At 35.4% G+C, this 15,706-nt stretch overlaps 1 protein-coding gene across 1 annotated transcript in view; it reads left to right on the plus strand.

The window, feature by feature from the left end:
* The first annotated feature begins 385 nt into the window (after window positions 1-385).
* LOC145243781 (proton myo-inositol cotransporter-like) overlaps window positions 386-15,706 on the plus strand; it is a 31,537-nt gene continuing 16,216 nt past the window's right edge. The window contains exons 1-2 of the mRNA XM_080106823.1: window positions 386-493; window positions 1,938-2,101. Of these exons, the coding sequence (XP_079962949.1) occupies window positions 405-493; window positions 1,938-2,101 (253 nt within the window). The 5' untranslated portion in view covers window positions 386-404. The remainder of the gene's footprint in view (window positions 494-1,937; window positions 2,102-15,706) is intronic.

The raw sequence follows: 15,706 nt of genomic DNA on the forward strand, positions 1-15,706 counted from the left end.
AATTATTTTGCCCTTAACTCATCAGAAGAAATATCGACAATCAATACATCAAAAGGAAATAAAGTGCGTTTTGACATGATTAAAATCCGAAAATTGTAAGAGAAGCTGTAAATACCTTATAATATGTTTCCATTACGCTTGTGGAAAAGGCATTTTCCCATTTCTATGCATTCCCATATCGAGACAGTAATTGAGGCTGAAGTCGGTTACATTGAATGGATGTCAGCTCAACTACTAATCAAGTTACCGTAATTGATTTTTTTCAATAACATTTTTAAAATAAATCTGTAGTGTTGTTTTCGTTAGAGCGACAAATTGATCGTTCCGCGCTGTAAAAATAATCAGTCGTAATATGAATGATATTTTTTTAATATTTTGTAGGTGGTGGCAATTTGCTTGTGAAAATGCTTAAAAGCAGTTCCATAAGGCGAACTCTGATTGTCGGCTGTGGATTAGTACTGTTTACAGAGTTTTCTGGCATTCATACAATGATGTAAGACATTCACTTTTTGTACTCATGTGTCACTATTTATTAAGGTCAAAGGCCTATTAAAGATCATCATCATCACCATCATCATATCGTATAAATCTAAGATTCCATCGCTTGCATAGGTTCCTCGATATTTTTCAAGTCAGAATTCTTTCTAGAAAGAAGTCAAGTACTTACACGAGGGACCGCATAAAAGTTACCAGCAACCTAAGTGGAACCAACTGGATTAGAACTTGGAACACCCATGTTTCTCAGTTCTTGTCATTTTCCACTTGACCTCTGTCACCTCTCCACTCGAGGATCAATGAGTTTTTCAAGTACTTAGAGATCATGTTGTAGCCAGCTATGAAGCAGTACGTGGTGTTATGTTATATGTCCTTGAAAAGACAATATGCTCTTAGAGGTTCCATTAAGGCGTAGGTATACAGACGATGAAAAAAAGATTATTTACAATAGTGGTGGAGAATTTACAAGTAACGCTAACTCTAAAGATATCTGTTAGGTATTGATGGCTATTCATCCTATTCATGACTAAATGGACTCTTCCAGACACTATGCATAGGTTTGATTAAGACAAGTCTAGATGAAGGCTCGCGTCGGGTTAACTTGGGTAAAAACTTGACTCGACCTCGACAATCGGCCCGACAGAAACTGAAACACTCATGATTATTTTGTAATTTTTTGGATAATCCAGATTCGCAGGAATTACTTAAAAAAATAAAGTCGGTCAGAAGCCTGGGTAGATGCCCGGAAATGACGTCAAATGAGGTTAAAATGTGGAATGTACAATCCTCGCAGATTGTATCAATGAGATGACCCGATATTTTCAGGACAATGCAGGTTTGAATGTTGATGTCATCTGGGCCAATAAAAGAAATCGGAGACAACAGGAAAAGGGAGAGCAACTACAAGAAACGACACTTTTTCTCCATACATAAACCCCACCACGCACGCCGTCAGTAATGTCAAAACTGTCATTCGGAAACCGAAAAGTTTTTTTTGAATAAACAAAATATTTTTATAATCATCTGCGTGTGTTTTTATCGCTAACGAGTGTTTACATCGAGACATGACAAAGGTTGATGTTTAGAAAATATATAGTCTTTGAATCATATTTGACAACAGGCTGCAGCAGATATATAAACGTTTCTTGAATTTGTCGCCAGGTGTACTCTATTGTCAAAATGATTTCTCGGTACGAATGGCCTAGATATCAAACATACGTTTAGGACGAACAAAATAATGAAAAATTATATATCTAAAGTCTTTTTGAGGCTCTATGGGCTTCCTGTAATAAAAACTATTACAGTTATAAGCCGTAATATCATTATAATTACAATTAGTATAACTTTACTCACCTGGATTCACGGAGACTCATCATGTGTCTTCATATTTATCAATTTTATATAGATGCTTAAGTCGTTTCTTCTTTTTACTTAATGTCTAGATACTACAGCAGTGTGATCATCCAAATGTCTGGCATTGGTGACGTAACATCCGCCATGTTGGATACTGGGCTTGTTAATTTCCTTACTTTTGTGCTTTCAATTGTCGGAGTGTGGGCGATGCACCGTGTCAATAGAAGGACTCTATTACTTTTTACTCTGTTTGGTAAGTATTATTTTATTAGTTACACTGGTTATAAAGTCCTGCAGAGAATGCCAGTACCAAATTTAAGGTGAAAGTGTGTATCTTTTTGTGTCTTTTTTCGTTGGTTTGTGCACGATCTAAGATGAAACCGCGAGAACAAATATTTCGATGGCTGATCTGATTAGCGTCGAAGAGAAAACTAAAACGTATTCATTTTTTCTTTTCTTCTTCTTCTTCTTCTTCTTATTATTATTATTATTATTATTATTATTATATTTTTTTATTATTATTATCAGTTTTAAATATATCCATATAAACGTGATCTATTAGCACCGAAGAGAAAAGAAAGTATTAATCTTTTTGTTGTTGTTGTTGTTGTATTATTATTATTAGTAGTAGTAGTAGCAGTAGCAGCAGTAGTAGTAGTAGTAGTAGTAGTAGTAGTAGTAGTAGTTACTCACTCACAGGAAGTAGTCACACAAGCCAGCATCTAGGATTTCTTCTTGAGAACAACTTGCGATGTTCTCTGGAGTCTGAGTGACAAAAAATATCCTCAGATACATGGTACTCTCCACCTTTTTCGATAAAATTTGCAGATTAAATTGCGTTACCATAACAGTCGCTTACCATTGATATCTCGTATGCGGCGACCACTGATGCTTACAAAATTCCAGGTGGCAATAAGCCTCTTTGCACTCAACCAGCGGTGGTCTAGCTATTGCTTTCTATCCCCGGTCTCTCAGTTCTCCACTTTTCCACTTTCAATATATCCACATAAACGTGAACACCTGACCAATCAATTCTGTTCGCTGGTTGTAGCCTAATATTTATATCTTATTATACTGTTTTAAATTATCATCTATACAATCCTAACACAATGCCATCGTCTGAGATCGTCTTACCGAATGCATTAAGTAAAGTTTTTCATTGTGAAGAATGTTGCAAATCGTGTCACATAAAGTAAATGTGGCTAGATTGACCACACTTGGGAAATTACCATTCAGTGTTTGAGAATATTAAGAGGGTAGGCTGATGAATAAAAAGCCGTGATTGTTCGAACAAGGTCACATGATAATGCGTAAAGTTTTTTTTTTTTTTTTTTTGGAAGAAGGGAGAGATCACAAAAGAGTATTCCTGATATAATCTTGTGAATTTAAACACTTGAAGATAGAATCGAGGCTAGCATCCAGTTAACTGTAAACGGGGGAAATGATAAAATTTTCGCTCTAGAAAAGGCAACATGATTTTATTCCCGTACCTTTGTACCTGTGATGTTAATACACTTCGTTTGTTAAACCAACCTCGACTTGATTTTCTTCTTTTACTATTGTGTTACAACAGAACAATTATATTCAATATATTCAACGTTATCATTGTCAGGTAGTTCCGTGTTAAATGTATTTGAAAGTATCGCCCAATGATAATGCTTCATTTTGGAAAAAAATAAAAGGTCTTCATATGTTCAATGAATTAAATAAAAAAGACCAAGTCACTAAATTGCGTCGCAATTGCGAGAAAACAAAATAACGCGTTTTGTGGTTGTTAGTGTAAAATTCGAAACGCCTGTTGTGGAAAATGATGAAGTGGTTAATTATCTAACATAATTTTTGAATTCACTAGATTTTCCAGTGATTCCATCGCATATATTGCAATTGAAAATTGGTGTACCAATTATCATGTTGCAAAGTGTAAACCAACCCAAGCTTTGCAATGGTACATGGCTTGCAGATAAAAAATTAATGAACAACATAGAAGCAACAATTTTCACAGGACATTTCACATTTGATTCCACCGAATACGCCATTTCAGTTTATGAATTCGATGGTCGTTTGCAAAACTTTAAATGTTGTTACTTGTGCGGAATTTGAACCAGACGTAACTAACTGGCCGTTTGGTTTTGCTCGAAACATGACGTTGGTTTTCGCTGTGCGTCACCGATTATCACAGCATAAAAAAGTTATCAGGGAAAATACTGAATAAAACATGTAAATATCATACAATCACCAGAAAAAATTAACAGAATTAAAAAAAGAACCAACGTCTTGTAATATTGTGACCCTTTGGCTTTGATCATAGCGTAGTATCTGTGTTAACTGTGGCAGGCAGGGTCATGGGTCAAAACTTTATTATTATTATTATTATTATTATTATTATTAATAATAATAATAATAATAATAATAATAATAATAATAATAATAATAATAATTGATTTGAACAAGGGAGGGTCGCTGGATCGATTATTATGATTCGAAAAATAAACAATTAGATTGGGGAAAAGTGATTGACAGCTGAAATAATAAACAACTACAAGACGAATGAGATTTTGGAAAACACAGGAAAATATAAAGTTTGGTTTGGATAAACAAATAACCAGATTTATATTACGCCAGCGGTTGGTGATGATATGTAGATTTGGGTGGAAATTATTTTGTTCTTGAACGATTGGTAAAAATGTTATTACATACGTGTAAAGTAACAATCGTTATTTAAGCAATATGATTTTAATGTTATTATTTTTATTATTATTATTATTATAATTATTATTATTGCTGCTGCTGTTGTTGTTGTTGTTGCTGTTGCTGTTGCTGTTGTTGTTGTTGTTGTTGTTGTTGTTGTTAGTAAATGTATGAAAATAAGCAATATTAGTGCAAAGCCACATAGTAAAACAATCGTTAAGGAAAAAATGAAAACAAAAAACGAATTTTTGTCACGTTCAAAAGTGGACGACTTTTGCCGAAAAGAAACGATTTCGAAAAATATTTTTAACATTGTAATATTTTTTTATCTTCTAATATATAAAAAACAAAATGTGTGTGTGTTTGTATGTCCGCTAAAAACGTTCGACAGACAGAACAAAACTTAACAAACTTGGTATCATATTGAAGCTCCACCCACTGGATGACAAATATTGAAATTTGGGCCCAAGAGGACCACTAGAACTGGGTTAGCTAACCGATTTTCTGCAGGGGGAAGCAAAAAACTGACATTTTAACGTTAAACATTACGTATTTTTAAATCGATTGATAAGTACCCCCAAAAAACGGGCCCAACTCTACCACATAAAGTATACACGGGGCCGGGGTTTTTTTGCCGTCACCCTGTATTCAAAAGCCACTGAGTCATGTCACGTGATCTTGATGTCAGCAAGCTGTAATGGCGATCTGTATATAAAAACATTGCATTGTTATCGGTAAAAAAATGTAACACTCATACAACTTAAACTATGAACTTATACGTTATGAAAACGTTACCAAAGTTTAAAAATAGTAAAATACGAGATTTAAACCTCAAATAATAAGCAAAAATGATAAGTAAATAAAAAAATTACGCTTAAAAATATTTAGCATGAGACGGCCGATGCCTGTTTTCACAATAAAACAAAACAAAATCAAACCGCCATTTTCTTTTTTTATATTAGTTACACTATGACCTGATTCTATTTAGAGGGAGGAAGGTGGGAGGCATAATATGAGTTAATCAGCGTTTGTTTACTTACACATTTTAATATAATACGAAATGAGAGTTAACGGATTTGGTGACATCCTCCTTATTTTCGAGTAACGTTTTTTTTCTCTACAACTTGAGATCCCGGGTATGACCTCCTCTTTATTTTCTTCTGGAGGAGGTGGGGCCGAAAGATGAAACCGCTTTAATTCTAAGAACAGATACTAAACTTTTATCTTAGCCAAAAGGCCAAGTAAAAAAAAAAAAGACGTGTATTATATATTTTTCGTATATTAAATTAAGACAAGATGTCATATTCCAAACATCACAGCCTGGGATTAGATAAAATTCATGGAATTTTTCCTAGCAGAACACTCGGCGTCGCCTGGGATTGGAAAAAAATGGTTGAAATAATTTGCCGATGTAGGTTTTTTTTTTTTTTTTTTTATTACATTTTCACCCCAAACAAGGCAAATTGCCACTTTGGTGTAGGGGGCTACTATCAGGGGCAACAACTACTGGGGTACTATGTAGGGATTTGGGCAGCAAGGTGTCGGTTCACGTTACACTTGAACTTCTGCACGTCAGTACTGTTGGGGAAGCAGGGACCTGGAATGGAATTCCAGAGTCTTGCGGTTCTGGGGAAGAAACTATTGGAGTAAAAAGATCTTTTACATCTAGGGACCTCTACAGTGTGGGGGTGGGATCTAGTAGCCTGTCGGGTTTGTCGAGGGTGCTCGCGTCGTGGGGGCACAAGTGATTGCAGTTCATCAGAGCATTCACCACTAAAATACTTGTAGAACAGGCAGAGGGATGCAACATTTCGTCGATGGGACAGAGGCTGAAGCTTAGATGCCAGTTCAGGGCCTATCAGATTTGCGACTCTCTTTTGAACCTTGTCAAGGAGCGAGAGACTAGTAGCAGATGCACCAGCCCAGATGTGGCAGCAATACTCCATACATGGGCGAATGGTGGCCTTATAGAGGTACAGGATACTTTCGGGTGTTAGTAGTTTTCTAGCACGGTAGAGAGAGCCTACCTTTCTTGCAGCGGCCCTGGCAATGCCTTCAATGTAATTGTTCCAACTCATGTTTCCTGTGAACGTTAGGCCAAGGAGTTTGAAAGATGGACTCTCAGATAAAGGGTCGTTGGCCATTGCTATTGGTGGTAGAGAGGGTTTCTTGTAATTATTGAATGAAACTAGTTTAGTCTTGGCAGCATTGAACGCGACCAACCACTTTTGTCCCCATCCCACTACAGATTGGAGGTCTTCCTCTAGTGTTTCTGCCATTTCTTTAGAAATGTGTTCATTCGTCTTCCTGTCGTGTCTGCCATAGAGTGTAGTGTCATCAGCATATATACCCATCTCAGAGGCAATGTTGTCGGGGAGGTCATTTATGAATATCAGGAACAATAGAGGTCCAAGGATAGAACCCTGGGGCACTCCCGCATTTATATCATATTGTTTAGATGTGCGACCGTCGAGGACTACCTGGATTTTTCTCTTATCTAAGAAGGATTTAATTATGTTAAGTATTCTACCAGTGATACCGTAAGATCTAATCTTCCTGAGGAGACCCTCATGCCATACCCTGTCAAAAGCCTTAGATATATCCAGAGCTACCGCTCTGCCTTCCCCCGCTTTGTCCAGAGGTGTAAATACATGAAATGTTTCCAAGCAGAATACCCAGCGTTGCCTGGGATTGGATAAGATGTATTAGCAGAATACCCGACGTAGCCCGGGATTTGATAAAATTGGTGTATATGTACTAGCAAAATACCCAGCGTCACCCAGGATTGTATGACATAGTACTAGCATGACATATATGCTAGCTGATTACCCGACATGGCCTGGAATTGGATAAAATTCATGGAATTTTTCTTAGCAGAACATTTGGCGTTGCCTGGGATTAGAAAAAATTGGCTGATATATGTACTAGCCAAATGCCCAGCATCGCCCGGGATGGATTACATAGGTGGATATCTGTACAAGCAAAATACCCGGCATAGCCCAGGATTGGATGAAGTAGGTGTATATGCACTAGCAGAACAGCCAATGTCATCCGAGATTGTCTGACATAAGTGGATGTGTACGAGCAGAATACCATGCGTCGCCTGGGATTGTATGACATAGGTGAAGTATAGGTCTGATTCGACAATTTTGAAGGTGGTTGTGCAGTATAGGTCCGATTTGACAATTTTAAAAGGGCTTGTGCAATATAGGTTCGATTTTAAAATTTTTGATGGTGCTTGTGCATTATAGGTCTAATTTGACAATTTTTAAGTTGCTTGTACATTATAGGCCGATTTGAAAATTTTTAAGGTGCTTGCACAGTATAGGTCCCATTTGACACTTTTGAAGGTGGTTGAGCAGTATAGGTCCGATTTAAACAATTTAGAAGGTGCTTGTGCAGTATATCTCCAATTTGAAAAAATTTAATGTGCTTGTGCAGTATAGGTCCGATTTGAAAAATTTTAAGGCGTTTGTGCGGTATAAGTCAGATTTGCAAAATTTTGAAGATGCTTGTGCTGTATAGGTCCGATTTTATACTTTTGAAGGTGCTTGTGCAGTATACGTCCTATTTTATACTTTTGAAGGTGCTTGTGCTGTGTAGGTCCGATTTTACAATTTTGAAGGTGCTTGTGCAGCATCGGTCCGATTTGACAATTTTAAAGGTGCTTGTGCAGTATAGGTCCAATTTGAAAAATTTGAAGGTGCTTGTGCAGTATGGGTTGGATTTGAAAAATTTTGAAGGTGCTTGTGTAGTATAGGTCGGATTTGACAAAATTTTGAAGGTGCTTGTGCAGTATAGGTCCTATTTGACAATTTTTAAGGTCATTACGAAGTATAGGTCCTATTTAACAATTTTGAAGGTCATTGTGCAGTATAGGTCTAATTTGATCATTTGGAAAGTGCGTGTGCAGTATAGGTCCGATTTGACAATTTTGAAGGCGCATGTGTAGTATAGGTCCGATTTGCCAATTTTTAAGGTGCTTGTGCAGTATAGGTCCGATTTGACAATTGTGAAGGTGCTTGTTCATTATAGGTCCGATTTATAATTTTGAAGGAGCTTGTGCAGTATTGGTCCGATTTGAAAAATTTTTTAAGGTGCTTGGGCAGTATAGGTCCGATTTGAAACATTTTGAAGGCGCTTGTGCAGTATAGGTCCGATTTGAAAATTTTTGAAGGTGCTTGTGCAGTATAGGTCCGATTTGCAAAAATTGGAAGATGCTTTTGCTGTATAGGTCCGATTTGACAATTTTAACTGTGTGTGTGCAGTATAGGTCCGATTTGCAAAGGTTTGAAGTGCTTGTGTAGTATAGGTCTGATTTGAAAAATTTTGAAGGTGCTTCTGTCGTATAGGTCTGATTCGATAATTTTGAAAGTGCTTGTGCAGTATAGGTCCGATTTTACAATTTTGAAGGTCTTGTGCAGTATGGGTTGGACCTAACAATTTTGAAGGTGCTTCTGCACTACAGGTCCAATTTGACAATTTTTAAGATGCGTTACTACTATGGAATACTAAATGCTCATGTAGATAACCAAAGTTAAGCAACATTGTCTTGGTTATTATCAAATGGGTAACTACTTGGGAATACAAAATGCTTTATGTAGCTCACCAAAGTTAAGAAACATTGTCTTGGTCATTATCAGATGGGTGATTACTTGAGAATACCAAATGGTTTGTATAGATCTCTAAAGTTAAGCAACATTGTCTTGGTCATTAACAAATTGGTGGCTACTTGGAAATAGAAAATGCTTTATGTAGATAACCAAAGTAAAGCGACATTGTCTTGGTCATTATCAGGTGGGTGATATTTGGGAATACCAAATGCTTTTTGTAGATCACCAAAGTTAAGCACCATTGTCTTGGTTATTTCAGATAGGTGACTACTTGGGAATAAAGAATAATTGATGTGTATCACTAAAGTTAAGCAACATTGATTGTTGTCATTATCATATGGGTGACTACTTGGGAATACCAAAAGCTTTACGAAGATCATCAAAGTTAAGCAACATAGAGTCTGGCATTTATCAGGTCGGTGACTACTTGGGAATACCAAATGCTTAATGCAGACCACCAAAGTTAAGCAAATTGTAGACTGGTCATTATCAGATGGGTGACTACTTGGACATACCAAATGTTTATGTAGATCAACAAAGTTTAACAAAATGTAGGCTGGTCATTATCAGATAGGTATCTACTTGGAAATACCAAATGCTTCATGTAGATCAACAAAGTTAAGCGACATTATATTGGTCATTATCAGATTGGTGTATACTTGGGAATACCAAATGCTTTATGTAGATAACCAAAGTAAAGCAACATTGTCTTGGTCATTATCAGATGGGTGACTACTTGGGAATACCAAATGCTTTATGTAGACCACCAAGTTAAGCAAAATATTCTTGGTCATTAACAAATGGGGGAAAACTTGGGAATACCAAATGCTTTGTATAGATCACCAAAGTTCAGCAACATTGTCTTGGTCATTATCAGATGGTTGACTACATGGAAAGTTAAGCAACATATGGCCGTGTCCTTATCAGATGGGTGACTACTTTGGAATACAAAATGCTCTATATAGATCACTAATGTTAAGCCACATGGAGTATGATCATTATCAGATGGGTGACCACTTGGCAATATCAAATGCTTTATGTATATCACCAAAGTTAAGCAATATGTAGCCTAATCATTATTGGATGGGTTACTACTTGGAAATACCCAATGCTGTACGTAGATCAACAAAGTTAAGCAATATGGAGTCTGGTCATAATCAGATGGGTAACTACTTGGGAATGCAAAATGCTTTCTGTCGATCAACAAAGTAAAGCAACATTGTCTTGGTCATCATCGGATGGGTGACTACTGGGTAATACAAAATGCTTTATGTAGATCAACAAAGTTAAGCAACAATGAGGTTGGTCATTCTAAAATGGGTGACTATTTGGGATTACCAAATGATTTATGCAGATCACTACAGTTAAGGAACATGGAGTCTGGCTATTATCAGATGGGTGACTACTTGCGAATACAAAATGCTTTATGTAGCTCACCAAAGTTAAGCGACAATGAGGTTGGTCATTCTAAGATGTGTGACTACTTGGAATACAAAATGCTTTATGTAGAACACTAAAGTTAAGTAAAAATGAGGTTGGTCATTCTATGATGGGTGACGACTTGAGATTACAAAATGATTTATGTAGATCACTAAAATTAAGCAACATACAGTCTGTCATCATCAGATGGGTGACTACTTGGGAATACAAAAGTCTTTATGTAGATCACCAAAGTTAAGCAACAATGACGTTGGTCATTCTAAGATGGGTGACTACTTGGGATTACCAAGTGATTTATGCAGATCACTAAAGTTAAGCAACATGGAGTCTGGTCATTATCAGATCGGTGACTACTTGGGAATATAAAATGCTTTATGTAGATCGATGTAGCAAAGTTATTTAGTAAGAGGAAGGGGATTATGTGGGTTAAATCATGAAAAATGATGGTCGAAATTATTAACGTATCCAAGAATTATGAAAAGTGATGAAATAAAAGTTTTTAGATTTGTGTGTTATAATTAAACAAACAGCCCAGATAAAGTCTCAAATTTATTATTTTAGAAAGAGGGGTGGTGTTATGTGGGTTAAATCATAAAAAATGATTGTGGAAATTAGTAACATATCCAAGAATTACGAAAAATTATGAAATTTGTGTTATTTGATTTAATAACCAGCCAGACAATGTCTCAAAGCTATTACTTTAGTAAGAAGAGGGGGGTTATGTGGGTTATTTTATGAAAAATTACTGTCGACATTAGTAACATATCCAAGAATTATGAAAAATGATGAAATGTGCGTTATTTGATTGATGTGTTTGTAATGAAAGAACCAGCTAGACAATGTCTCGAAGTTATTATTCTAGTAAGAGATGTGCGATAATATGGATTACCTCATGAAACATGATTGTCGAAATTAGTAACATATTCAAGAATTATGAAAAGTGTTGAAATGTGAGTTATTTGATTGGTGTGTTTGTAATGAAATAACCAGCCCGACAATGTCTCAAGGTTGATATTTTAGTAATAGAGGCGCGATTATGTTGGTTAAACTATTAAAAATGATTGTCGAAATAAGTAACATATCCAAAAATTATGAAAAATGATGAAATGTGATTTATTTTATTGGTGTGTTTGTAATAAAATAAACAGCCCAGACAATATATCAAAGTTATTACTTTAGTACGAGGGGGGGGGGGTAATGTAAATTCAATCGTGAAGATAATTGTCAAAATTAGTAACAAAGCCAAGAATTATGAAAAAATGCTTACATGTGAAATGTATCAAAGTTATTATTTTAGTAAGAGTGGGAAGACATATGGGTTTAATTATGAAAAATGATTGTGGAAATTTGTAACATATCCAAGAATTATGGGATTCAACGACATACGTCAACACATATATACTTACAGATTACCCGGAATCCTCCGGGATTGAGTGAGATACATGCAAATATATGCAAGCAGAATATATGGGCACCTGGGATGCAATGAGATAGATACAAATATATATTAGCAGAAACAGAATACCTTGCGTCGCCCAGGATTTAATTGGATTGATTGAGATATATACTAGCAGAACATTCGGCGTTGCCCGGGATCGAATGAAATAGGTTAGAATATATATTAACAAAATACCTGGCGTTGCTTGGGATTGGATGAGATAGGTGGAAATATATATGAGCAGAATACCCTGCATCGCCCCGTATTGAATGAGATTTGTGGAAATATAAAGGATTTAAAAATGCAGGTGCAGATAAATACTAACAGAATACCTGGCATCGCCTGAGATTAAATGATATAGCTACAAATACAGAATAGATGAATACTTGGCGTCGCCCGTGATTGTATTAGATAGCTGCACTTATACAAAAGCCGAATATCTGGCATTACTCAAGCTTGCATGAGATACGTGAGATAACTTATTTGCAATATCCCCGGCGTCGCTCGGGATTGAAGGAGATTGATGGAAATATATATAAGCAAAATTCCTGGCGTTGCCCGGGATTGAATGAGATAGGGGCAAATATATATTATCAGAATAACCAGCGTCACCCTGGATTAAATGAGGGTGGTGAAATATAAAGTTTGTACCGGAAATGGCTTAAACAATTTTCTATCTCAAATTACTTCATTTGTGAAGTCGATTCCAGATATGACTTAAACAGTTAATGATTTCACAATTAGATTAATACATATATATTGCTGGTTTTCTATGAAAGTTTCCTAAGCCAGTTTCTATAGAGGGGTCTATATTTGTTAAACTGTTTTATGTACTCATCCGGGAACGATGTGATGGTTGTAGTAGTGGGTAGAAAGAAACATGATTATGTTAATTTTAAACGTGCTCTTGAGTTTTCTTTTGGGGGTTAAGTTGGAGAAAGTAATGTCCGCTTTGAGGTAAAAAAAAGTTTGTGAAATTCTTTAATATATCTATTTAAATTACCTGTCTTAGTGTAGGTAAAATTGTTTTAAATATGTGTTGTATATTTACCGTCCTTGCAAAGGTACAATTATTTGAAATATGTGTTGTATATTCACCGTACTTACAAAGGTAAAATTATTTCATATACATGCTGTAAATTATCTACCCTAGGAAAGATACAATTATTTCATACGTCTAATACCCGTCCTAACTAGATGAAATATTCTTTTGCTCGAAATAGCAAATGATACATAGACATTAAAAATTTCTCGCTCCTAAGAATTACAAATATATTCAAAATCAAATTCAATTTTCTCATTGTTTATACGGTCCCGAGCTACTTTCTAAAAATTGTTTCAGTTTTCTTAAAATTATGGTAGCCTTGGTGGTAAAAGAAATTATTTAACATGTTGTACAATACCTGCCGATATTATGTCAAATTATTTCATCTATGTTTTTAATTACCCGTCCGAGGGTATGTAAAATTATTTTAAAATGTGTTGTATATTACCCATCCCCGCAAAGGAAACATTATTTCATATATATGATATAAATTACTTATCCTAGATAAGGTACAATTATTTGATACGTGTAATACCCGTCCTAGGATAGGTAAAATATTCATTTGCTCGAAAAAGCTAATGATACATGGACATTAAAAATCCCTCTATCCGAAGAATAACAAATATGTTCAAAATCAACTTCAATTTTCTCATTGTTTATACGGTCCCGAGCAAAGCCAGGTAGAACCGCAAGTAATTATACAAAAACACGCCTGGGTTAGATAAAAACGCTATCGCAAAATGTCAAGGCAATCTGTTCAGTAGTATTTCCTATTATCGATTACGAACAAACATATTTTTTTCATTTTTATTTATATAGATTTAGATTTATATTCTTTAATTCTGCTATTGCTGGAAGAGTGAGCGTTTTAAAAATGTTTATTTTTATTATTAAAAATATATTTCAAGAGATTTATTCCTTTCCTCTTTGAGCACTAAGGATTACGCAATAATCTAATTTTGGCTAACACCAGGACGTATTATTTATTTCTGCAGCAGAAAGTCGTCTGCATGGACACTTTAAGAAACTATTTCAACGCTGATTTTGATTGAATCAAAAGTGGGTCGTGTTTTTCGTTCAGAATCACAGGACCTTGGAATATGTTTCCTAAAGAAATAAAAACGCAACAATTTAAGGTGAATTTTGACAAGTGCTGAACTACTGTATCCTCTTCTTTGTGAAGTTCTACCAACATTTCCCTAAATAGCAACGAAAGTATACTTGTTTTATTTTCATTGTAAAATAAATTGAAGTAAATTGAAAATTGACCCGGATTTAATATGATGATCAATAATATCTACAGAAAAAAAAATTATTTAAAATTTATAGAAATGTTGATTTCTACATATGGAAGGACTGTTGTGGTGGAATTGCCTGTGTTATCTACGAATGAATTGATCCATGCACAATAAAACCGGAAGACAAAGCCGCAAGGCGGGAGTTCATATCCTGTGGGCTAACCCTCACTTCTGTATTTTGTTACTCTATTCCCGCTATGTTTTCCTTATGACCCCTTAAATAGGATGATAACAAGAACGCATGTGATTTTTACAAGTATCGCTTTTACATCCTATGCATGCTCAGAATTTTAAGTATTTTTATGCCAAATCCTGCGCAATTCTAAGCTGTTGTTTCAAACCTTATAAAATATTCTGTAGTAGTAGTAGTAGTAGTAGTAGTAGTAGTAGTAGTAGTAGTGCTGGTGGTGGTCATCTTCGTGATATTATTTACGAAAACATATCGAGTCTTAATAGAGGAAGGGGAGAGAGAAGAAGAAGAAGAAGAAGAAGAAGAGGAGGAAGAAGAAGAAAATGAAGAAGAAAAAAAATGAAGAAGTTTAAATTTTAAATGTTTTGTACTGATGTATAATTCTTGAAGACCTGATTGCTTAATCGTACGTATCTTATACCCTAAACACATATGGCATCCCAAGTGTTTCTGTAAGTGTCTGGCACAATAAAAAGCAATAATTTCATAGCTAATACGTGCTTAATTTTCTCGGTAATAGTCGTAATAGCAACGCATATGACAAGGATCCCCCGTGACATTATTTTCGTAAATTTGACGAGTAGCAATAGAGCTTATAAGTGACAAACAGACAAGTTTAGACATGTTGTATGGCAATATCGGAAATACATAAATTTAGTGCATCATAGGTGGTATCATTGTTTCAACAATTCATAAATGCTGATAACTTCAGAATTAGGATATGTTTAGAAGCGACCACGCATATTTATAAGATAATCTGTCTATCGAGACGTATGTCGAGATTAAATATGAAAAGTCTTCATCGCGAGATATGCCGTTGAAATTCTGTCTGTCCAACACATTTAAAATAGACTTTTCACTTTTTTATTCTTACATAGCCCTTGCTCTTCATCCACCAAATCTCTAACTGTTAGTCAGGCATTCATCTGCAATAGCATTTTCATCACAATACCGGTTTTATTTCAAGATACGCGTAATATGCCTTTTGTATCCGTCCAGAGTTTGTCTCTTGGCTTGCGCATACATTTGAAGTACCGTTTTCATCTCGATGCACGTTTTATTTTTAGATGGGTGCCTGTCTCTCTATTCTTCGAGGCTCTGTCACTCTATCGATAACGTTCATGTTTAAAATAACCTTTTATTCGA

Source organism: Euprymna scolopes, chromosome 22 (assembly GCF_053919585.1).
Source record: "Euprymna scolopes isolate OS-2025 chromosome 22, ASM5391958v1, whole genome shotgun sequence".
Classification (NCBI taxonomy): domain Eukaryota; kingdom Metazoa; phylum Mollusca; class Cephalopoda; order Sepiida; family Sepiolidae; genus Euprymna; species Euprymna scolopes.